The 27,852-nt window shown below is 36.5% G+C and overlaps 1 protein-coding gene across 1 annotated transcript in view; it reads right to left on the bottom strand.

The window, feature by feature from the left end:
- Positions 1-23,604, bottom strand: part of LOC149794587 (kyphoscoliosis peptidase-like) — a 37,158-nt gene extending 13,554 nt beyond the window's left edge. Inside the window, exons 1-3 of the mRNA XM_089968874.1 lie at positions 23,411-23,604; positions 15,229-15,447; positions 13,905-14,020 (exon numbers count right to left, since the gene is read on the bottom strand). Coding sequence (XP_089825000.1) covers positions 13,905-14,020; positions 15,229-15,447; positions 23,411-23,473 — 398 coding nt within the window. The 5' untranslated portion in view covers positions 23,474-23,604. The remainder of the gene's footprint in view (positions 1-13,904; positions 14,021-15,228; positions 15,448-23,410) is intronic.
- Between the last annotated feature and the right edge of the window lie 4,248 nt (positions 23,605-27,852).

Below are 27,852 nucleotides of genomic sequence, written 5' to 3'. Positions count from 1 at the left end.
TGGAAATCAGTAGCATGTGGTGTGTCCGGCAGTCAGCACCACACATGGCCTTGGTCACACGGACAACCGGCCCTTTATTCCTACGGACTAAAATGTAGTCAATCTGAAGCCAATGCTTAGACCGTGGGTGCATCCAAGTTGTTTTGTTATTGTTAGACAGACGGAAGATGGTGCTTGTGATCACATCATATGTTGCGCACATCCTCAAAAGCAGATGTCCATTGAGGTTGCAGTTGCCAATTCCATGCCTACGAGATGTGGTCCGCGCCAACTCTGGCGTTAAAATCAACAAGAATGATCACAATGGCCGACTTTGGTACCGAAGCAATCACAGCTTCCAGATTGTGGTATAATTTGTCTTTGGTTTCCTCCGAGTTGGTCATGGTAGGTGCATAAGTACTAATGAGTGTGGCTTGCTTTCTTCCCTAAAAGAGTAGCTTCAGCATTACAAGCCGGTCATAAATTCCCTTTGGTAAGATGGAGATCTTATTTACCAAACTCGAAGTGACAACGAATCAAAGTCCAGACTCACGACGTTCATCGGTGCCACGTCCACTCCAGAAAAAGGTGTGACCGCTTCCAACTTCAGTCAGTTGACCCTCGTTGGTCAAGCAAGTTTCACTCAGGGCTGCTATATCTATCTTGTAGCAAGCAAGTTCTCGTGCACTCAGGGCAGTTCTACACTCCGGTCTGTCAGCCTCTGCACGATCCAATACAATGCGTATGTTCCACGCACAAAGAGTGAATCACATCTTTCGGGTTTCTTTGCGTTTCGACCGCAACAATGGGATTCCCTCCATCCTCAGTAAGCTGGTCGGGGTAGATGAAGCAGGCTTTCTTATGGCACCTTTTCTAGCCCCTTCCTCAGGCTATGGAGGTAAGCAGCTCTATCCTGAAGACGTCTGCTTAGTCGCTGAGGCGGCTGCCGATATCCATTTCTGCTTCAGAACAATGGAAGACGACCATATTGCCTGAGCCACCTGCGTGCAGGTCCACCATTACGGCTGCCAGTGCATCCAAACCTTCCGCGTTGCAGCTTGTCCCTCGCCGCAGGACTTGGGCAGGGGTGATGATATAAATGACTTGCGCCTGAGTTGGATTAAAGAGAGGAAGAGTTGCGTTGCGTCAGCCTCACTCTCTCGTCCAGATTCCACTTTGTCCAGTTGAAGACATAGTCAAGACGGCTGGAATGGAGACTGGATGTAGTGGATGACAAAGGCGTCCTACGTGTCTTGATGTGCTCTTAGCGCCCCACATGGTTTTGCTGAGTCTGCCTTCCTGCCCGCTGGACAGCTGCTGGTTCCACCGCGCAGTTCGCCGGGTCCAGTCTTCACATTCAATTGGTGACAATCCCTGACTAACCGAGGGTTGGAGACCCGTCGGTTACCCTCAACTTAGTTTGGCCGGCCTGTCGAAGCCGTTGCCCGTGGTGTGGCCGCTGTGCATGCTGCTGCTTCTCGGAGCCAGAGATGAGAGCTCAGCGCCAAGTGGAGACCAAAGGTGGAATATCTACCCCCAAGGGAGTACAACTGCTACCCCCCACCAGAGGTATTACCTCTCGTTGAGCACCCCTTACACCACGTGTAATAAATCCGCCATGGATCCCCTTTCTGGTCTTTGTCTATGTTGATACAGAGCGGATACCGTGACTACTTAATGTAGTGTTTACTTTAGTGCGTAATTAAAAAATTGGAACGGAGTAAGGTTTAAGGCAATCGCATTTTTAACCGTCTCGTAGTACTCACGTACTTTTTTAACTTTTTTAGTGAAAATGAAGTCGTCTGTGGATTTATTTTAGTTTGGCTAAAATGTCATTTATTTTGTCGAATGAATTCATGAGATAATCCTCTATGACTTTTTAAAAATCTTTTTCAGCATCCAATTTTCTTTCACCCATATCAGCCAGCAAGTCCATCATGGTTTCATTCTCACGAATTATTTCCTCTTCGAGCTTGGCGAATCATTTCTTGATATCGTCCTCTTTTTGCATTAGCCTTGCCAATCCTTGCAATGAGTTGATCTAGCATGGCGTCGGTGACTGACCGACTTTGGCTAATTTTGCAACGAGTTTTACTGCTTCATGTCGTGTCCAGTTGCGATACTGGGTTTAAACATTTATTCCGCTACATCCCGCTGAAATTCTTGTTTACCCACTACCATCTTCTAGTACTTGCTGCCGTAAAGCCGCACGATGCTCCAAAATATTTTCTCAACACGTCGTCATGCTAACGATTGTATTTAATTTTCCCAAACGACATGATTATATATTAACAACGATAGATTAAATGTCTGCTGAGGAGGAGGAACATACAATTCATGAAAACCTTTTCGATATCGCTCAGCTAAATAGTCAGCATCACGACGAGACGACATGAAATAACGTTTAGAGGTGGAGATAGCTAAGTGATAACAGTCTTTGGAATCTTTAGAAGTCATCCCGCTGAAATAATCCCTTGCAATCGAATCTACATTACAGTTATCCAGACCGGTAAAAAGCACCAAACAACCCTTGCTGCGTCGGATGCATTTAGACACGTCATTATACGACTGGGTTAATTAAATGCTTTGACATTGTTCATGGGTCGAAAACAAAAAATACTCATAAAGTTTAGTCACGATATTGCTGTTGATATATCGTCAAACACGACAAGTTTATGTTGATGCTTATCTCCAGAGAATTATACTACTATCACTACTTCGTCAGGTTCGGTAATCGTAAATACAGGGTCTGGGTTACCGGTATGCAGCGATAACGACTCGTTATGCTCGGATAACATTTGGTATTTACCCTGCTAAGGAATTAACGTGTAAATCATCACCCAGTCCTAATTCATCATGTTATTTAGTAATAAATTCATTAGTAAATTATTATACCGCGACCGGTTGGACCCACTATGATGTAATACAATCCTGTAATAATGATGAGAATCAAAATTAATGACGTTCATCTTTTATAAAATAATGTCGTATACTACATTTTGTACCATAATAGGATCGGGGTGATCGTCTGAGGATTCTGAACTTGACAAAAATATAAAACGATCGGTGATACTATGACAGAAAATTTAAATATGGGAAATAACATTATTAGTGGACTGCAAAATAATTATTCCCAAGCAGCAGAGGGCGAGGCCAGATGGTTACATGTGAAAACGCTTCCTAATACTAAATTAGCTTTCACTGGAGGCACCATGACGGGTACTTTAAATATGAACAGAATATCATTATATAGTTTGGGGATTATTTAAACCTTAGCATTTACGTTGTTCTTAAAACAGACTGGGGTGTGAATACGGGAGAATTCTTTATTGAACATTATAGTACTAACAAAGGGGGTTTATTTATGTCTACCGGAATGAAACTGCTTGTAGCAGTTTTCCCTCCCAAGATGACAACCGAAGACACTACCAAACAATATTTAGATAAGCACCGTATTAATACGAGTACCGGTCATATTCGCATACTGTCCGGTAACACCTGTAATTGGTGAGGATTTCACTTTCAGTTCGTCAGAATATTCAACTTCTAAAATGGCTTATTTCGCTTTTGCTATTTATTCAGTCGGATCGGCTAGCGGAGACAAATGGGTCACGGCTGGTGTCACCTCTAATTGTTGGATACATGTCCAAGTTCCCATCTAGAAATTTCAGGATGGTATAACGATATTCTACGTAGTTTAAAGTGGAGATTAGACTAAAAATGCTATAAATTCAGGTAGAGACAAGATATTTCGTATTTAATCTTACGGCGTTTACGTTAGAACCACCAAATCCAGGTTTAAGTTATTTTCAAATCTTTACATTAGATGATTTAGTTCAGGATAAGAGGTCTGAAATTATTGGAATAATCTTCGAGTGGTATCAACTATTATTTGATGATTTATACCTTCAGGACCATTCTTGAAATGATTTACACGTGCTGAAAATAATCAGCGGGTTATACGCTGTTATTAAGAAGGTCAGGAATTCAGCTGAAACATCGCCTGCCGGAGTCCACTCGGAATTTCTGGAGAATACGCAAACTCTATAACTTATTTCAGTGCCGGAAATGAGACATAAGCAGCTGCGTGGGGCCATCAATAAATATTTTGTCTACTTTAAATTTAGTAACGACAGAGAATCTACTCGATTAGCAAAACTTATCGACGAAATTGTTACAGTGATCATACATGAACTTCATTCTGGTCTCATGTACACCTTCGTGAAAACATGATATTGTAAGACATAAATTGGCACGAAAAGAAGATGATGACGCGCATAAAGAAAGATCATAACTGCATGGAAAAAGTGTTCAGTAAATAAGACCCGAAAAAAATATTACGCGAACATGTGGATAATTTATTTTTCAGCAGGTCGGCTTCGAGTACGAGGATGTGTACATGATCATGGAGGTGATGGAGTTAAAAGATAAAAAATCTAATCCGGATGAGAGTCACCATGCAGTAGCTCAAGAACTCAGCCCAATTAAGCAGGAAGCACAAACAATCGCAACGGCTTATTATATCAACGTGTTCCAATGGTTAACCAAACCTGTGCTTCAGACAAGGTCGCTGCTGATATGTTTTTTTTTAAAATCGTTCGGAGAGCAGGCAAGGACCATCCGCTGCGTGCAGGTGCTTTTAAAGGAACTAAAATCCGAGAAAATAAAGTCGGTGTCGTTCCACATGATGAACCTGAAGGACGAAAATTTATGGAAGACCGGAATTAAAATGTCAGCAAATATATTACCGAGCTCAATCAAATTCCGATATTATCCTACGTCATCTTCGTAAACTCTACTGAGGTAATATAAAAATGCAGTCGTGTTCAATTTTAATCATGTGGACGAATGCTTTTCGCCTGAGGACAGGAAAGAATTAGAGTCTTGTTACCGCTATTACCACCAGCAAGCTTACTGGTACTACCGGCGCGTTCTGATGATGCTTTCAGTCGTGCCGACTGTCTTGACCTTGATTTAATCCGGGTGCGTTCTCGTGGTGCAAACTATGTTTAAAAAGATAGAGCCCAAATTAGAAGCACAAGAATAAGCTCCAACAAAATTATAAATAAAATCATACCGTGTTTACAAGGAGGAAAATTTTATATGAGACTTTAAATCAGAGAACTCAGGACGGTGGACGACATCATAATAGATTTCATGCCGATTTCAAAACACTAGATTTGAAAAGCTTACGACAAGAAGCTTTTTCTTCAGATTAAGAGTAAAGGAAAAAGAATCAGCAATTATTTTACCCTCGAAAATGATTTTGTTATTAATCCCATATGTAACACATTGCATTGCTCTCGAAATTATTCCGATCGACACCAGCCTTTGTCAGCAATTGAAATTCAGTTTGTTCCCTGGTTTCAATGTTGGTTGCAATAACAGGACGAGCTTTCTCGCATATTCTCCTGATCCTCCTAATCTTGAATTCTCGCTTTGTGTTTTCGTTTTAAGATTAACTAATCTGTCATCATTTCTAATACCATTTTATATGGTTTGTCATTTAACCTGGCTGTTTAAAACCTCTGAAACGTGCATTGAAATATAACAGCTAGCATTTGGTCTCTTTGACAAAATAGTATTTTAGATTGTTTGACTTATATTTCCATCTTCATCCGATTCGCGTCGGTCAAATACGGGGTGAACTCTTCAGTTGGAAATACTTTGAATTTCTACCATTTCCATGCTATTTGTTTAATTGTTTGAATGTTTTTGTTAAGCTTCGACACAGCCATGTCGATGGCGTTACGGTAATGATCATGACGGTCCAAGTCACAATGATATAGCCATGAGCTCAAACGGAATGTAAGCGGTTACTTTCCGGTCAGGGAAAATCAAATGGATTTGGTCGTATTTTAAAATTTGGTATTCTTTCGTGTACACATTCACGTCCGTCACTAACTTCTGGCGTAGCAAACAAAAAAGGAATCCACTCTGTTGTCGTTCTCCAAAAATATATCCACAAGCTGAGGTGCATCCTTGTACCAACCAAAACCGCGGTTTTAAAATTGTTTTGTCGTAGTGCGGTGAAAAATCAAGCTGGCGAAACAAAATTATCTGACAACCGAGAAAAAAACCTTGGAACGCAGTTGGAGAAACGGAAAGGCCAGATAAACACTTAAGGATAATAATAATCGGGTATTAACCCTGCGTGCTGCCCAAAAGGATATTTAAAGTCCAGTAATAAAATATTAAAGCTGTATCCTTCGCCACAATGTAACCATTGGGGGAATATCGAAAACCGGGGACTTCATCTATACAAATATTATAACCCACAAAGCTAGCGCCCAATAATTTTCGGTGTGCTTTATTAGTACAGGTTCAAATAGAGACCCATACCTTCAGGGTAATGTCCCAGACAAATTTTTTGGAGATAATATTTATCCACGACCGAATCGATATAGCCAAAAGGACAACAATCTATCATGCGAAGCTAATTCGGATCCTCCAAAAGTCGTCGTCACGAGTTCATACTATTCGGCTTCTTTGTGTTTTACGCGGTATTTCGAAATAAATTCATCCAGCCTTTGATGCAAATCCATTATTGTTAATTTAATGATAATAATAAAATAGGAAATGCCGGAAAATTGATAAATCAATGACGTCATATTGCTAAATCCAGAGACGGTTGCTGAGGCCTGCGCCATCGTTTTTAAAAATAACGTGGATATCTCCTTAGAAGTCACAGTTACTGAAGCCATTGCGGAAACGCTATCCGATCACTGCATCGTAAAAATCGGGTATAACTCCCATCTCATTAGGAGGTATTGCGCTTCTTGTATGAACAGCGTTTACTTTCAATTTTTTTAAATAAATTATTACAATCCTAGGAATAGAGAGAAGATGCCGGAGACACGGTACCTCACCGACGTCATCATCGAAAACCGCAAAGATCTCGAGGTCGCCTTCATTAACGCTTTGCTTCTCATCATCCATATTGCCTTTAACTCGATACTCACAAAAGTCATAGGACGCGGCTGGTATAGTGTTTCAACGTTGCACATTGCCTACGATAAGGACCTCATCATGAAACACAGCACTTGTATAAGTGAGGATCAACTTGAGGAATTAATTCACATTACGACCGTGTAATACAAACCAGTAGTCGGGATGCGGATGGTGCGAGCAAGAAAACTGGCGGTGTCAGTCGTGGTACATGGGCGTCGGGTTGGTACCAAGCCGTTATCTTCGCTTCACCCAGATAAAACCTGCTATGAGTGCTGTGGTCCAAAATGAGACATGACGTAAGGAGACCGTAATAACATGGTAGTTCCTTATCATCTAAACCTGTTTATTATACGGTGTTAGGGGCTGTGCTAGAAAAAGTATTTGTACGTGCTACTGAAATGTGGTCATCAGTGTCAATTAATCTTGTCGAATACATGCCGATCGTGTACGACGGGGTGGTGGCATTGTTCCATGTAAGAAATGGCGGGGTTGGTGTGTGTGTGGTAAAATTCCGTTGTCAAAGCTACATGATGGGAGAAGTCGTTATATACATACATACATAAATATATACAATGTATGTATATATATATATATATATATATATATATATATATATATATATATATATATATATATATATATATATATATATATATATATATAAAGTACATGACATTATCAAAACGTACGAAAACAGACTTGTGTCAATTAATCTTGTCGAATACATGCCGATCGTGTACGACTGGGTGGTGGTATGGTTCCATGTAACAAATGGTGGTGTTTGTGTGTGTGGTAAAACTCAGTTGTCAAAGCTACATGATGGGACAAGTTGTTATATACATACATACATACATACATATATATATATATATATATATATATATATATATATATATATATATATATATATATATATATATATATATATATATATATATATATATATATATATATATATATATAAAGTACATGACATTATCAAAACGTTCAAAAACAGGCTTGTTAGGCACAAATTAAATATGTTCAGATCACAGGAAGAAAATGCCCATTAAAGCGATCAAATTCACTAAATATTCTTCATCAGCCATTGGCAACGATTCTTCATGAAGTAGAAATTGGTAAATTTTGACCAAAAAGAATATCAATGACTATTCGAGATCGAACTTGTTGAGCTCGTTATATGTCTTTATGATTTATACAAGGATGTGTGACATGGGGTAAACATTCCAAAGTAATTTTCAGCGCTGCATACATATTTTGTAATGCAAGGGAAGAGGTTGAGGTTAGTGGCGCTTCTTACGTGTATTGCACATGGATGATTGAGCAGGAGGGACCAGGTGTCATTATTGATGCTAGCATGGGCGATGCGCGGCCTCGATGAATCGCTGATATGCTGCCCCAACTCCACTAAAATGTTTATCAGAATTAAATTTATTAGCTATAATAGTATCAGCAGCGAATGGGTGATCAGAGTTAAAAATTATCCAATACGTAAAGAACGCAAAAGCGGTCAGTTAATTATCACGTCGAGGTTTCCCCCTCATTTGTCGACGGGCATCGTCGACGTCCGTTGCAGCAATTCATATCCAGTCACCACGGTTGTATATGAAATTTGTCTGACGAAACAACCCAATCGCATTGCACTGGCACCATTGTTCACTTGACAATTTAATTGTGAGGCCGCAGGTGTTATTGAGCATTTCATAAACTCAGCACGTGGTAGTGGGTTAACAGGGCACGGATAAATCACTGCGACCAGTGTGTGAAAGAAAGCGGCGCTGAACTCGACGACTTCACTGCTCTTGAACGTTCACCGAAATGCCCGACTGTAATTACGACAATAGCTGGAGAAGTTCTTCATGCAACTGGTAAATATCTTCGATGAAGTATCATTAAACATATCGAAGATATCGCACAAGTGTGACTATTATGGCTGCAATTTCCATTTCAACGACAAATTTTGTTTTGGCGATATTTGCACCGCATTGAAGCAAACTTACGAGCAATGACCAGTATCCGACTGGTTCTTTCGACAGTGGTGATTTTTGGTGTGTGTCTGTGTGAGAGTGGGGCACTTTACATCAAAGGGTTAGAATCAATTTGTGCTACCGAAAGTTGACTGATGAGATTGTGAGAGTTGAGAAACATCGCACAGAAATACTCGAAAAGCCCCGACGAGATCAGCGACAAGGTCAACATTTCATTCACACGGGTTTATGTTGTGTCGCACATTTCCTGACGAAAAATCAGCTCGCAGCCAACCCACAAGATGTTCCTGGAAGATGTAAGACGGTCCTACTTAACATATGGTCCTGGTGGTCTCTAACAGCGATTGCATTTACGTCGAATTGGTTGCGTGTTAACCCGGATGTTTTCTCATGAATGGAGATTGCGTGTGCTATTTTACAAGATTTGGACATCCCACCAATGATCGAATAGAAGTTCTAATTAATGGACTCTGCCCGTCGATGCCAAGCAGGTCTCCATCAATTTAACTGGATTCGATGAAATGAACTCGTTTGAAGTTTCCAGAAAAGTTCATTTTCTTGGTCCAATGTGGTTCAGACCTCATTTTGATTCACTAGGTTGCGATTTGAAATAAAAAAAAAACACATCGGATGGACTCCCTTGATGTTGGTGAGGTTCATGTTGGTCGCGTTAAAATCGTATATTTCCCGCAGAAACAAATCGGGCTACTTGAGCTGTCAGACTGGGTAACTAGGAAACCTCTGATGTCAAAGTATTCGGCAGCAAAATCATAGGGAAATTTACCTCGGATGCATCGGTAGACAGTCAACGTCTAAGTAACAGCCTTGTTACAGAACCTGCCGAATTTGATTACCCTTTCACGAACACAATACATGAAGGTACATTTGCACAATTTCTTACAACGAAGGAGTATCTCCATTAAAAATCCATCTGAGGGTGTCAGTGCTTAGATATGCCGCCATTGACTTGTTGACGATGATAAATATATTCGCTTGGTGAATGGTAAACCTACTGTTGTTATAATCGGGTCAGACTCCATCCGCATCAAGCTTCAGCACTTTCAACTGATAAACAATACTATAGTGTTTAAAATATTACCCTGGTATGTTGACTTTGGACAACAACATAAACACCATAGCGAAAGTCGGCGCATGTCTATGCCTGAAGATTTTGTTTCATACGGATACTTGAAAATTAAAACTAAAACAGTTAGATCGCTGTGGGAATCCACGAAAAATTAACCGACCAATATATATTACCACTGGTAAACTCTCGCCAAGGAATCAACGAGACCATCGTAGAATTATCCAATTGAGCGTCATAAATATATGTATCAGAATGGGTGCGACGCCGCCTGGGAAGCAATACGAGCAATATAACTCCTCAGTGGCTCTGGTGCTATTTTTTGACACCCACACATAAAATCGCCAGCATAAGTGAATGGGATAAAGAAGTTACCTCTGAGACGTATAAAAGCTTTACGATAAAATGGTGCAGATTGGATATAGGGTGTTGTCTGTACTGTGCCAGTGGCGAGACTGCACAAGTTTTTGGTATGGCTGAGCACCAGGTAGGGCTCGGTGATTATGTGTGTAATTCACGTTCAGCATCCTCCGGTTGATACTGAATCGCTTCATGTCTGGTTCTGCAAACACGCCGATTATTGCGAAGACGTTTTTGGATGATATCGTGCCAAAGACAAGTCGCTCTGACAACTAAAAGCTAGAATGCGTTTAAGATCCAACCAAGTACAGAGCGAGGAAATGCATGACATCTTGCGACACGTGTTCTCCCGATATTTTGATAGTGGTTTCTCAAAAACAAGTTCGCGACAAGCTTCATCAAGAATTATTTAATCTTCACCAAACAAAATTTCAAACAAACTTGTCCCACTAGTGTATCGACCAGTGAATACACGTCGTCAGGATATAAAGGTCCCAAACCACGGGTTTCACTGAGTTGTTTGATATCATTAACATGCAGGTTCATTGGCAACATGTTATCATCACAGGATTATTGATTTATATCTGGGAGCGCTCATATCCAAATATACTTGCGCGCACCGCAGCATGCAATTATCCCATTGGTCCCGGGACCTTTATTTTTCGTGGTAACTGCACGCGCTTCTAGTGTCCCAGTGTGGTTCTAACGTTGCAAGCCATATCCACTTATAAACCCCCTATATCATTATTATTATGTCATGCGACTTTAACATAGCTGACTTTCATCCCATACCGGTAAAACATCATGAGGCTTCGCCAAATAGAATTCGCTCGACAAACATAAGACCCTAGCAGAAATAACGACATTGATGAATTCACAAGTGAATTTGACGAAAATCCGTCCATCAACGGCGTAGACAGTTCCATTAATAACGATGTGGTTGTACGACGATATCATGCTGGAAACACAAGCTAACCTCTCCAAAGCAAAGTCTCCCAAAGGTCATCGAGGACAACGCCTATATATTATTCGTGTGCATTGATGTAAGCTAGAACACGTTTAAAATATTTAAGTCACATTGTATTCCGGCAACAAGGATTATAAAAATCGATTACAACATTTCTTTGCTCAGGCAACAGCGACCCCACAAAGGTGTGTTACGTTATTGATGTCAACTCCTGTGCGGTTAAGGATTGGCGGTAATAAGATATATTCATTGAAAAAGTTATTGTCACTAAACCAGAATTAAATGTTTAGTAAATAGGAGTTATGAATCAGACGAATCGAACAGAAGACTAGCACAGGAGCTATAGGCAATATTTCAGAGATACTTAACACTACGAGATGAAGTTAGAAAAAAATTACAATCACGTCAATCGACCGTAAAGAGCACAACGCGGGACTCGAACAAACGATTTTCCCGTTGTTCAATCCACCAAAGAAATCACTGCAGTAACAAGTGAACCGGCACAGGCACTATATCGTCTTCCGGGTGACGTTGAAGCAAACCGGGGTACCACGGCACACATTAATGTCTGGCTACTAGAACAACTCAATAAAGCGATTGAGGCAGCTGAACACGCAGCAGTGGCCGCTATGCAAGCAGAAGATACCGCCCGATTGATGCACGATGAAGTAGGCAAAATTACTGAACATTTGGCATGTGAGGAATCGTCCGAGTACATATAAAAAGTAAAAACACCAGTAGTATTTGTAAACGAGCAGGACTGACGATATATTCTTGACGACACATACAGGTTTGTCGTAGGCGAATTTGACTGCATAAGTCAGCATTTATTGCCAGGAAGAGCCCATAGGGCGCGTGAAGGGTGGGTTTATTGGGAGTATATTAGGAATGCAAAGGTATATACAGCGTTGATGTGGAAGGGCATAGTTTTACGAATGAAGTAGAAAATCATTCCCACATATCCACCGGTGGTGTCATGAATTTATATGTATACCTGCAGCTGGGCCACGAGATAATTGATGAGAGCGACTGAATTAGAATGCTAGCATTCCAATATGGGATCAACCGCTCAGACACAACTCCGAGTACGACCACGATGGTGTCGATGTCAACGACAAAACCGGAATGTGATGATATATTCCCCAACGAAATTACTGCGCCTAAATAACACTGTTACATCTGCGTTTGTATTACGTTGAGCTGCTATTCGATCAACATCGTTTGGTGGTTTACCAGCTAATAATTCACATGTTTATTTTTGGAAGAAACCCACCCTACTTGAACGTAGTGGGAGTCCCCAATAGTGCTTACAAAAGCGAGGATTCCTATACTGAATTTTCCCGCCGGTTAAGAATATCATATCGCGAGATTCTAAGATAGCGATTACCGCCCACTAACCAACATTAAGTTGCGCCAAAGAAATATCCACACCGGAGTACTGCGTCGACATCGGAGCATCTTCGAACAAGGTTGTGATGAAGTGGTTGTATGGACATGAGGTTGACGATGTTGTCCAAGGGGAATTTGTTTAGTAAAGTTTCCCCCGTGGTCCGTGAACGTGGTATTTCAATCGCCAAAAGACCATCGGGTAATACAAATTAAGGCCTTGGGGGCGATAAATAATCTTGGGGTAGGATGGCTGGCCACGGATTTCTATCCGATTAAAGATTGATTATCTAGATTAGTTTTCCTATGGCGAGTTAGTAGTGGTTAGCCGTATCCAGGTACCGTAGTTTAGGGTCACGATGTTTCTGCACAATTTTGTTTTTCCACGCACACCAACCCTGCAACGGTTACATGAAAGAGCAGTACCACCCTTTCGTGCACGATCGGCATGCATCCATGAATATTCCTTAGCACATTGCTGACCTCATTTCGTAGTCTTCCATATGAGAAGCTTTTTGTATTGATTTTGACAATTATATATATTTTCATTATAATGTTTCTAATCATTCTTTGCATAACAGAAGATGTGGGGCCGCATTTTAGGTTATTTTTTACAGTTGATTGAGGGGTGTCCCCTTAGTAATAATCAACTGCATGTACAATACTATACTACCAGCTGCGGGGGAGCCCATATCTACGGTGTGACGAGGGTGGGCATTTTGACATTAAAATAGCCCGAACGTTGTGGGGCCACCCCCACCACTGATGCTGTTTATGATGTATGACTTAAATCTTCCTAAGTCCCAATTTTTATTGAATATATATATATATATATATATATATATATATATATATATATATATATATATATATATATATATATATATATATATATATATATATATATATATATATATATATATATATAATCTCATTTTTGTATTTATCTTTTTCTTTTCTCTATCGACTTTAAAGTATTGAGACAACTCCTTCACTGCATGATACTATAGTGGAAAAACTACTTATATTATCTGACGAAAACTATTAGTAAATCTAGCAGAGAAAACGGATGTTCTTTAATTCCAATGTCAAACCGTAACTGTCTGCTAGTTTACATTGTTCTATTCCGTATGCAGTTGTAATAAATGTATCTACCTACCAAATGACTGTACATTAATATTTGACATACCTGATATTATCTGCAATCCAACGATAGAAAGAGCGGACTCTTTCCAGATTATTTTTGGCCGGTTTAACGAGATAATTTACTAGCTCGCTTATTGAACTTCGAAGAGAACTTGGCGCCTATTAATAGAAAAAGTAGAATACATTTGTAAAGTTTTTATTTGTTTTGTATATATGGACATCGTTCTCTGAAATATTTAGATTTAAACAAAGTGCAAGAGACCAAATTTCCCAATGTTTAATAATATTTTTTATTTTTTTATTTTTTTATTTTTTAAGAAATAAAAAAACAAGATCAGTGGCTAAGTCGTACTCTTCGGAATCACCCCCGTCACCCTCTTTTTTGTGCCTCAAGTTTCGTCGTTTGTTTCGCAAGTAAAACGTTATTGACTATACTATCGTCTTTGAGAGGCAGCTTACATAATTTCGTCGAAATACAAATCGGTAATCATAAAGCTGTCTACTTTTTATATAACCGCTTCTTCACAAGATACAATCAATATTACTTGTTTTTTATTGGTCGTATTACACTGAGCAATTCATCATCTAGATGCAGTGATAGCTAAAACGCAGGGAAATTCATAGTGTGGTAAGATAAACAAAAACATTATCCAACCGTAAATTAAATTGGTTTCGGTTTGGTTGCCAAGTAGGTTATTTAGTATCGAAGCAATTGGAGGAAAATGCCTTGCCTAACGACACATCATGCTAGCCGACCTAGGTTGGAAGGATTCAGACCCATATCCTTTATGTCGTGCGTATGGAGCGCTAACCACTGAGCCGCCTCATAATTAAAACTGGAGTAACATCTTTCATTGATAGGGATATATGTAAATGCACGTTAAGAGTCATTATGGCATATTGGGTTATACCAGGAAATCTACTCACGTGAGTTTCATATAACTCTTCCGGAGGTTATCTTGACGATATGAAGACAAAGCTGTTTGTTATACAGGATAGGCCTGTGCATTAACTATATCGAAGTATTTGTTAAAATGAATTGATTTTCCCCATGGATATGGAGTTAAAGTTTTCGATAACCTGCATTTGAAAGGAATGGAATTTGCTACATTAGGACAAAGATTTTATATATATATATATATATATATATATATATATATATATATATATATATATATATATATATATACATATCGTCCCTGCAGGGCTGGCAACAAATAAAGACTGATATTTATCTAATTTGGGACTTATGATATAATCAGAGAGTGTCCACTTTATGTTTGTTGTCTAAGTTTTTACTTGTATATTGGAAACAGGTTCAACTGATAGCGTGTACACTTATACTTATAGATTAAGGCTACACCAACCTTAAGGGCATGTTCATCAATATCCTTGAAGATTTTTGGATCTGGTACGATATCTCGCTTCTTGGTCTTTGGAGGATGAGGTGGAACTTCAGCACCATGCACAGTGGCCTCTGCCTTGAGATCTTGATCCTTGATATTCCTGGAGACGGATGGTTCTGGTACATTATTCAGCTTCTTGGTTTTTGGAGTATGTTGTGGAACTTCAACACTGGAATCGCTCTAAAATGGATATACGCTGCACTTGAATAATACTTGCATGATTTAGCAGTCTAATTGTGTATTTTCTCATAATTTAAAAAGAAGGAAACATGCCAAAATGTTCAGCTTGCTTCCTCTATATAGAAATTGAAACATCTCTACGAAACTGCAAATACAATTTATGACAAATAGAAGTAATACGAGAGAAGTGTAAAACTATGTGTTTGATGTGTGCCTCGAGATTCTAATTACATCCAAAATAATTGGAGCTATTTTGATCATTGTACTAGAAAAAGATGCAACTTGGGCTTTGAATTCATTTCATCCTTTCCATATTTCAAAATAAAGCTGATGTTGTATCCAATTTAGTCATTTGCTAAATAAAATATGATTTAATATTGATACAGGTACCTTATTTATTAAAACATTTACAACCAAGCACTGGAGCTTTATCGTCTGACCTTCATATATATGTTGTTATAAATACTGGAACCAACATATTGTGTAACTTTATGAGTCAATAATTTTTTTGTTCCCTATTTATTCCTTCATAAAGCTGTAGTAGCAGTAGTCGCATATACATATATATATATATATATATATATATATATATATATATATATATATATATATATATATATATATATATATATATATATATATATATATATATATATAAATTTATTTCTTTCTACATAAAGATATATATATATATATATATATATATATATATATATATATATATATATATATATATATATATATATATATATATATATATATATCCTCACAGACGTCTCTGTTTCACTGGAAGGAGATTGTTTCATTATCTACATTAATACCGTTGTGTCTAGGACATTATTTTTTACCTTTCTGCTGGCTCTTAAGGTAATTTCGTTTGTATGTTTTTTTTTCATGAGTTCAAAAAACTCTTGAGTGGTATTGTTCCCAGTGTTATTCGATTATGTTGATCGGTACCTCTTTGATAGCATTTGCTACTAAATTTCTTACCAGTCTTCATGACAAAACCTTTACCAGTACCTGTCCGTAACATGTCACTATCAGCTTCTTTATGCACAATTGTGGGGAACCTACCTCACCTAGAGTATTCTTGTTGTCGATATTCTTTGCACTTGCGTCATGTTTGTCCAGTAATATGTTAAATAATGTCGTCTTGTCGGTTTAACCTTATTTGATGTTATTTTATATCTTATTGCTCCCCAATAAAATAAACGCACGAAAGTAAAAACCACTTGTAGTAGTGTTGTAACTAATACCTAGTGCTATGCATACAACTGGCGTATAGTTTTACAAAAATGGATATTAATGTATATTTGTCTGAAGTGCAACAAGTTTTTGTCCACAGCTACACAAAACGCAGCAGAAAATGAACATTAAAGAGCTCCCATTATTACAAATACAAACTATTCGTTCGCAATTTCGAATGAAAGACCTGTCCTATAACTTAAAAAAAAGTAATAGTAATAATGATTGAGAGTCTTTAAAATTTTCATGTTGGTTTCGCGACATTTAGTCTTATAAAGTAGATAGATTTTTTTGCTCGTAAGAAAAATGTATAATTTGGTTTATTATGTTGAGTCAAGGCTGGATATTTTAACTAGGATCTAATGCAGCGATGACACAGAAAAACAAAAAGTGTATCGATTGGAGGGCACACAGGTTCAATAAGGTCGGTCAATCAGAACTAGCGTGTTACATTATCGACACGTGGTAGATAGATCTGGGCAAGATGATTGATTTTTCTCCAAACAACTAAGCTCGAATGAACTAAAATGATCAAAATTATTGGCCATGAAATCACTTTCATACCAGCTTCATAATTTCGGCTGTATAATCTTTAATTAACTAGAGAAGAACCGCTAAAGAATGCGTATTACAATACTTTAAATCGTCCATATGTAACCAAAGTGACATGTCGATGTACGGATAACACTTTAAATCGTCTATATGTAATCAATAGGTCAAACCGATTTAAATCGCTAAATGGACATGTTCCGGAAATTTTGTAATCAATGATAGCATTGCAAAATGGTATACATAGCAAGACATTTATCTTAAAAATTACATTTAACAGTTATTATTGATCTGTTGAAGACGTTCCATCTGCCAAATTCCTGACGTCATAAAAAGATTTATATATTTAAAACCCCAAGGCAATACATGTGAAGGTACACATATTTCACAATGGGGTTGCAAAAGAACATTTTGAGAACAAACAGTTTGAGAGAGAGAGAGAGAGAGAGAGAGAGAGAGAGAGAGAGACCAGTTTTAGACGATTGCGATGTTGAAAGCGGCATACATACTTGTACAATATTTCAGTTAACTAAAAACAAGTTATGTCAAATCTGAAGCAATGCAAAATTAAAGTTGAAATAATTAAATAAAATTGTTTTAAATACAGCTGAAGCGGTTTCTTAAATATAATTGGACCAAGATTGCCAGATCAATAATGATGATTGTCTTTTCTCCCTTGCTATTAAAAGATAGTCTACCAGGGCGTGTGGTTGGAATTATATATAACCGTCCATTTAGAAGTATTGATAATAAAAATAGTGTAATAAATATGGAGTTTGCACACTTGGTTATAGCGCCCATTTTTAAGGAATTCTTAGATTACTTGTGTGATTATTGGAATTCGGCGCAATGGAAATATTCCTAGTCCGAAATAATCAGCCAATTCTTAGGAGCAAACGTCACGGAGTGATGTGTTAGTGAGTTTCCATGATGCCATATTTCACTAGTATTGAATTCAGGCCAAAAACGAATGAATGTCCCTGTCGTAAGAAAGTCCATAATAAAATCTGGTGGTGTACATTGGTGGTGTGACTGCAAGGGCAATATTTACGATAGGAAACCGGTAAATTACACAAAGGAATAAATAAGCGACTTGGCAGATACCGTTTATGTCGCCATGTGGGCAGATGTGGTGCAGTTATATTGGCGAAATGTGCCTGGAAGGCATACATTGACTGGAATAAGGTGGCGGAGTTAAAATAGTTCCCAGTGTTTGGGGATACTCGTATATCTTCTAAGGCGCGAACGGTTGGTGGTACGGAAATATGACGAAGATAAAACATGCAGATGTGCGGTTGATAGATATTTGGCAGGTTGTTTTGTCTGTGGTCTTGCATTAATTAGAGTAAAATTTAGGTATAGAATGGACACGTCGGGCTTTCTAATTGACAACTGAAGTTGTAAGGAAGTCTTTGGAAAGTTGGGGTAAAAACTTATGACTTCGAGCGAGAATCGCGTCAGGGTTTGACAACCGCTCTGTTAAGTAAATACCCGTGTGGGTGTAACAATAGTTGCTGCATTTTGCGCTTAATTTCGGTTACTAGGTATAAATAACTTGCACCATGTTTTACTCCTCAGTTTCGTCTGTTGCACAGGATTTAATTTCTAAGGCAAAAGAGCGACCCGCAATTTCACCTCTGGAACGCCTATCTTAGAGTGGATCGGTTTTATCTAGCATTAAATACAGCCCTAATGGTGCATGTATTTAGCTCAGTATGCGTACCACAGAGTCAAAGAGTGAAACGAATCGCTGACAATGACCCTCCCCTCCCCCCCCCCCCCCAAGGATAAAAAGCAATTTAGTTTGCTAGAGTGTTCTGATGAAATTTTACAGTTTCACATATCAGATTTTCATCAAATTTCGTACAGAGAAACAAATTAAGATACCTGAAGATCCATATGATATTTGGTGTATGAATTTTCAATATGTCAGAATATGGACATGAGATCAATATCGAAATTCAGATTTTGTCGAAGCCATATTATCTAGTTTTCAATATGGATTTATACAAGTATAGAAATTGTTTTACATAAACGTGCGCTACAGTCACCAGCTACACTCAAAGAAAACTTTAATCGGGTTCATATGAGATAAAATATATCTAAGATTTAAGGAAGTATTCGCTGGGAAGATATAACCTCAATACGGGTCAGAAATTGACAATCTTGGAGTGAAAGTAATGCATCGAATTTTAAATGTGTTAATAATGTTCTTAAGAAGTGAATTCAGAAAACTTCAACTCACGATTTTTTCGATATTTGACAGCAGATCATTATGGAAATAACATTAAGTATTGATTTTTCAATGAAAAAACAACCCGGGGATGAATTGATTAAGCTCGATTATTGATTAATCCAGTTGGGTTCCATCTAATCCAGTTGTGAGAAAATGAAATGTAGGTAACATTGAACACGTATTAAGTGTAATTTTATCAAATCTAAGTTTCTCGAACAGATTTTTTATTTTTAAAGTTTTCGTGTTTCATTTTTGTTTTAATAAAGCCTCTCAACTAAGAATAGTATAGGATTTTAGTCCGAGACCTGTACAAAAGCGGTAATGCCTATCACATTATAACAACAAGACTCTTACCCACAAATTATTAAGGTCATTGGTGTGCATTATGAGTATAAAATGAAAATCGCGAAACGTTTCAGAGGCATATAGGTTAAATATACGAAATTCGTCAAAATGTTATTAAAAACAATTATTACGTTTCTTTATGTCTGCACAGAGATATCAATCTGCTTAAATCTTTTCGTTTACTTTTCCAAGAAGGAAGTAAAAATGATTGATCTGCAGTATATACTATTTTAGTAAGATTATAGCTTAAAAGTAAACCAGAAAGAGGTGAAAAAGAATCCATTCATGATACTTTACATACTGCTATAATATTTTCTATTTACATTGTTCAAGGTGATATTTGAGAAATTAATTAATCCGATTCATTATATTGCAGCCTTAAGCTTGCACGCATACAATATTTCACAGATAGTATAATGTGTTCATCTGCTATTATCGGTCTTGCTGCTTTTATGATGCACACGTGACATATTTCACAGAGAACGTTTAGTGCCAATCTGCTCCATGGTTCGAATAAAAAATATGTTCAAAGTGGGCTTGACAAACTACCTGATGGATTTGATTCTTATGTCTTTGAGTTGGATTACAGGCATGACAATTTGTTAATAAAAATAAAACGAAACAAGGGGAAACCGATATTTGACATTTAAGTTGATTTATCATAATGGGCTCACTTGATGATGAGGGGTCCCGAGTGGCCGAGTGGTCTAAAGCGCTCACCGTTACGGATCACTGTCGTCTTACCTCGGTCTTCGTGGGTTCAAGTCTAGGATTCGGCCAATATGGGTATCTGAGAAAGTTTTTCAGTACCTTCTCGTGGGTCGGTGGTCTTTTCCGGGGTTTTCCCGGGTTCTTCCTTCTGGCAGCCATGTATAGCCTATCTTGTGCTGAAATATGTCGTTAGACCCTTCAACAACAACAACAACAACAAGAACACTTGATGATGAGTTTTGCTTTATAATTGACATAAGTGACACCAATTTATGCACATACCAGGACATGCATCATCAAAAGAAAGAAAAAAGAAAAGAAAGAAAACTGACACATATAATGTGTCTGTCACAGACATAGCCTACTACCCAGGGCCAGCGCTACCATATAGGCAAACTAGGCAGCTGCCTAAATCGCTCATTTCAGGGGGCGCATTTCTCCAAATCAACGACAGTTTTGAAAAATAAATAAATAAATTTCAGTTTTATTGAGGGTCGTTTTTTTATCCTGGTTTATTTCATACAGGGACAAATAATCGGGTAGATTCAGTCTGACCGAAACACCAGGCGGACAGGAACAAGCAAAATGAGTGAGTGAAAATCGTGCGTATGCGAAACTTTCAGGACGTAATTACGTTCGCGTGTTTTTATAGGCCACAAGTTTTTCCGTGGAATCACGCGTATACGAAACCTTCAGTTTGCCGCGGAAACCAAATTGAGGAGGGTAACTCCTTATTTTAATGGTATAAACAAGGACAGAATTGGCAGACAAATTTGCCCATTTCATGAACTGGGCAATTTGACAGATTGGCCGTAACATATATATATATATATATATATATATATATATATATATATATATATATATATATATATATATATATATATATATATATATATATATATATATATATATATATATATATATATATATATATATATATATATATATATATATATATATATATATATATATATATATATATATATATATTTTTTTTTTTTTTTCAGCGTGCCATGGCGGAAAAAAAGAAAAAACCCTCTAGAGCCCAGTACCGCAAACAAAAAGCAGAACAAATCAAGGGTCTGGCTTAATTTCGCAAATAAAATAGTTTCAATTATTGCATTTTTTGGGTGTCCGGACATGTGAGCACAGAAGGGTAATTTTTTAAAAAATTACCCTTTGTCTGTGCTCAGATGTTGAAATTTTTAAAATTTTTTAAAATTGTTTATACATTTTGAAATTGATATTTTCCGGGGGGGGGGGGGGCGCCAGAATCTAACCTTGCCTAGGGCGCCAGATAGTCTGGCGCCGGCCCTGCTACTACCCAACTGCAAAATTACGCCGAAGACGTACACTAGTAGTAACGATACTTATACATATCATATACTAAACACCTGAGATATAACGACAAAACCTTTCAGAGGTTGAGTGTTTCTAAACAATCTATCTACCTGTTAAAACATGTTTACGTATACGTGATTCCAGGAGATTGCTGTGCTTCCAGGAATATGCTTCATTCCTATAAACGTTTATTCTGATAACGTTTTACAACAGCAGTTGCATGCCCTTTAGTTATCAATTTTATGACAGTAATAAAACACACCAATAAACATTTACTACCTTATCAGCAAATACATCGTTATTATACGAACTTTTAAGTTTTAACAACTTCATCAATATGTATCAAATGTTATTGCACGGTATTGAAAACGTCATATCAGCTTATAGACTGTCAGGTCATCCATAAAAATGAGTATATAGAAGGAAGATTACATATCAATAAACTGCCACATGGGTCTGTATCTACATGCTATATTTATTATAGTATACTGAAAGAGTATCGATTTTTGCGAGTGGATACAATATAGAGGCGGGTGCATTGTGTGCATAAACGATCCTGGTGTTCCATATAACAATTTATAAACAGAACGAGTTACAAGTGGGTAAGGACGGAATTTAAATATACTAGGTATAACATAACAAGCGATAATGTATGCCAGTCCCAGACAATTTAAAAAAAAAAAAAAACATCCTTGCAAAAAAATAAGCAATTGTTAAATATTATACTTAGCGTCATCCAAGAATGTGTATGCCTCTAAGACTTCCGTACAGTAGCATTCATAGATTGTTCACTTTGCTGGGGAATCATTAGAGCTTAATTTTATGAACTGAACTGAATTAATTATATGCATAGAAACCAACGAATCTTATATCAGTCTCTGAACTTTGAAATCTTATTCAGGAAAAGATTTAATAATAACTGCACTAATGCCCAAATCAGTTTACAAAACAACATAAGCTCAAATAAGCTCAAAACGTGAAGAACTAAACTTTTGTATTTCAATACTGTCCATTAGTAATGACTTCAGAAAATATTTATTTTGCTCGAATTAATATTCTAGGTATTTCAATTATCAAGCGTTGTTGAAAAACTCTTTTGATTTATTGTCTTAAAAAAATTCTACTGTTTATGTCGACTTCTAGACATAAAATAGCAATACGATGTATAACGGTACCATAATATAGGATAGTAAAATAAGGACTGTGTGATTTCATAGGATTAATGAACTAAAACAAACAAACATTTATTAGAATACAGACCCAATTATGTGCAATAGATATGATGCATTTTTGCAAACAAGTGTATTATTAGAAACAGCATTTCTTGCTTAAAAACTAGTTTTTAACAATATTCCTAGAAACAAAAATTATATTCGCAGCATAGGCCGACCATATCATTTACGCACAGAGAGAGAGAGAGAGAGAGAGAGAGAGAGAGAGATGTACATGAATATTTAACAATGGTTGATTATCCGTTAATAAAAAAACACCCTCATAAAGAAAAAAAAATATGTGATACCAATGAGGTCTTACCTTCCCTTGCCCAGATTCATCCTTTGATGATACGTCATCTGATTTCGAGAATGAACATCCCATAATGTGTTTGCGTTTCTTCCTTTATTTATCAATAATCGACTTTATCTTGACTTCTGCAGAGACGCATATACCAGCCCTACGGCTTGTCGGGTATCAGCTCTAGATAACTGCAATCGAGACGCAGCTTTCAATTAAAAGGGCAAAATGCACGTCAAACTCATAGGTGGTATCTAATTATATACCATGCAAAACAAGGAAGTAAGTAACGAGACCATATAGGCTGCATGACAACTTAATCTTTGCTGAATCAGCAGTGTTTACATTAGAACTACCTAACCATAGTGAAATGTAATATTATTGAACATGTTGCGTTTGTCTACTTCGCGGTTAAATTAATTCATTAAAGATAAATATTCTGAGATTGAAAACAATAGTAAAATTTTATGGGTTTTCTCATTTGCAGAGCCAATTATTTTTCAGTATTGCTTAGCTTCACAGTTTACAACGACAATATGCTGCTCCACATATATAATGACGGTCTGTTAAAAAGTTCGAAATTAGAACTGCATAAACATTAAATAAAGCCATCGGACATAGGTAGCTTAAGATTACCAATGCATGGAGACTTGGGACTGATGAATTAAACCTATACTAATTGCTGGAGCATGGAAAAATTAAATATGACAATAATTTTGGGTGGCTGGACTAACACATAATAAATAGGTACATAAACACATCTAGAAATTATAATTCCTGCATTGCCTACGTGTATCCTTCTGTGAGAACTAAGACTGTATTCACACCAAAACAATCAGTGGAATAGTGAAACTGCTTTGGTTTTAAGAATCAACATACTTATTAAATATGCTAAGAACGGTGATATATATATATATATATATATATATATATATATATATATATATATATATATATATATATATATATATATATATATATATATATATATATATATATATATATATATATATATATATATATATATATGTGTGTGTGTGTGTGTGTGTGTGTGTGTGTGTGTGTGTGTGTGTCTCACACCTGCCGTCAAATGTCGATCGGCTCTCAACTACATTTGTTTAAATAGTATGAGTTAGGTGAAGTATATGACAAGTCATCACATCAGATCATAGGGTATGTAAGACTGACTTGCACAGTAAAGCTTTGAGATATTTGTCCTCTGCATGCGGCTTGAATTATTTCAGAGGTTATATCCCTTCGACTTAAGGACTCCAGCGAGGGTCAAATTCAACTATTTAATTGAAGAGATTCAGAGACATCCCAGCTTATTTGAGATAAAAGCCTGCTGATGAAAATTTCCAAAGTCACTACAGGAATACGTGACGAATCCTGACCTTTGGAGCGACCAGGTGCACCCAAAGCTGCAGAGGTGGCAGCAGAAGGGATTGATAGCTGACAGAGAGAGAATGGGCTTTTACGAATGCTTGTTTTCCTCACACCGATACGCAGCTTTGTAATGACTGAAGCTATTTGGGTATACATTTAAGTTTTCATCGAGGTGTTAGAAACATTTCTTTAGTTTAACATGATTGTAACAATGTAGTTATATAGGAATAAAATCTCTTTGATTTCACGTTTGGTCGCGGTAAGTCTGGTCAAAACCAGATGTGTAAAATATAAGCAAGTAAAAATGTTATGTTAATGACAAAACATATAAAAGAATAGATCTTGCAATGCCTTAAAAAGATAATGATTTACAGATTACTTTCCTTAATCATAATGTTCAAATTAGCAGCATTATTCGTTATATTAAGTCGGAAGAAAAATAGTACCGTATTTGCAGGGCCGGCGCTACCATATAGGCAAACTAGGCAGCCGCCTAGGGCGCTGATTTCAAGGGGGCGTATTTTTAAAAAAAATGTATTGTTTATAAATGTTGAAATTGATATTTTAACTGTTATGTACAATAAGCTGAGCAGCACCCATTATTGGAGGAAGGATATTGATAAGGCACATGCAAAACTCATACAAACATACATTTGTCGAAAGTTATGGAGTTCTGTGTTTTCATATTCAAGAATATAAAAATAGGAGCTAAATGGATATAATATGCTTGAAATGCAGTAAAAGATAGTATGATCTCGACGGATCTCTATAAAAATAAAAGTTACAACTGACCATTTCATGCACTATTCAAGATGACTTTAGTATAATGAGAATGGAATAAATACACACACTACCATATCATATGATGCGTTCTTCCCATACGAAGCGATCTCTTCTAAATAAACCTCTCTATTTCAATTATGAATAAGTATTAATTGTAACAAACAAATACTAATATTAATTGTTTCACGCTTTGACTTATATGTTATCGTACTATAATGACACATTTAAGTCTCTAAGTTGTGCATTTGGTACATTAAGAATGTAATATAAAACAAATGATTCAATAGAATAAACTACACTTGTTGGTAATTCATATATAATATGTGATAGTATGGCGAATTCAGTCTTAGAGGTTTAGCTTAATTTCAGTTCTATTCATTATGGAATATTATGGACCACAATCGATGCATTGGCAACTATAGCACAGGAATTCATGATCATTCTAATTATGGAGGTTATTCATCAACCTTAACTTCTTGTTAACAATGTCATATACAATGTATGCTTTCTGTCCAGAAACTGACCTTAACTAATCAACTTTTTCCTGCTAGACAATATCTCTGTGAGGAAATATTATCGCGTCAAAATATTTTCATACTTACTGGGTGTCACGGAAACAAGACAAATTAGAAATATTTTTTAACATTTGATACTCTTATACCATATGTTTGGGCTGGAATAAACAGTAACATAATAAAGAGTGAAAACAAAGAAGCTTTAAAAAATTCAATAATTTATTTCCCTGGAAAAATTATGTAAAAATGAAAAAAATATGAATTTACGGTTTTATAGAATCAAATCCTAAAATAATCCCAAAGTAATCCGAGAATAAAATTTTATTAGTCCTAATAACACAATGTTCTACTGATTTCGCGTTCGAATCCAGACGAAGAAGCCACAAGTTAAAAGACGATGACGTATGCGAGAATCTGTAGTGTTGAAGTATACAGTTCCTTGCAGAAATAAGAATTATCACTCCGATGTCTGATAGCTGAATACATTTTTATAAAATAACTGTCCTTGTTCCACAATATTACATGAGCACACGAATGTTCCAGCAAAATAACATAATTAAACGTTTTCGAGTCCAAGAAATTTGAAATAACTCCACACCAAGTAATTTGAAATAAACTCCAAACAGCACAACATACAGATAACAGTTTAACAGCCATACTTCGACTGAGAATATTTCTCCAAACTTGGTTATATTTGGCTTCTAAAACAAAAACAAGGGTCACGTAATCATCTTCTGGAAGTTTACAGAAACAAATACTTGTTACAGATGACGTTTACCCACTGTGACCCTGTCGATAACCAATCATTTTAACTCTAAGAAATAAAAAAAAAATGTTTATACCTTAAAAACAAGGTCCCGTCATGACCTTGGAAACAATCAAACATTTTATAATAAAAAAGAACTTGTTTAAGAAAGTGGCTACAAATTCTGAATCAAGGTCAGGATTAAAATCAACACCTGCTGTTTATAAACTAACAGTCAAAAAAAAGTATTATCTCTAGTGACTAAATTTTCATTACAATCACATGTAATGAAAAATAAAGAAACTCAAGACTGAAAATAATTAAATTGAAATAAACATATGCTAAATCAGATATAACTAAATCAAATATATATACCAATACAAAATTGTGAAATAGATATGCAAGAAAGGATAATTATAATTGTATTTATTTTTAGAAGTTATAACCATGTCCTTCGCATGTTCGTTCAACATTGTATATATATATATATATATATATATATATATATATATATATATATATATATATATATATATATATATATATATATATATATATATATATATATATATATATATATATATTGAACTTATGAAGACACATGTTATTGCCACGACCGTCTAATTCGCCCAAATAAAGTACGCGATTATCAACTTATTCTTCAGTTTTCAATATGTATATCGATGGTTGTTTGCTGCCTGAGTTAGCTTGTATTACTGTTGCTAATATATCCGCTCTTTGAACATAACAATCCTTGTAGTTACATGATTCGCAGATTGTATTATATTAAGAAAATACACCCTCGTATCGATGGAATTTAAATAAACAGAGTTAAATAGTGTTAAACAAACACAGGTGAAAACAGTATCACAATCTGCAAATTACATTTATATTTCGGGTAGGGTTTGCCATTTGTATTTTTGTCTCAAACGATATGTGTCAAAATAATATGTTGATGTTTAATTAAATGTAATGCACATAGAAATAAATTCTCTTAAACCGGTACAAGCCTTACAGTGAATTGTACTGCATGT

Source organism: Sinohyriopsis cumingii, chromosome 8 (genome assembly GCF_028554795.1).
Source record: "Sinohyriopsis cumingii isolate HCF-2022 chromosome 8, ASM2855479v2, whole genome shotgun sequence".
NCBI lineage: Eukaryota > Metazoa > Mollusca > Bivalvia > Unionida > Unionidae > Sinohyriopsis > Sinohyriopsis cumingii.
The sequence above is the reverse complement of the archived record's forward strand: the minus strand, read 5'-3'. Positions and strand labels throughout refer to the sequence as shown.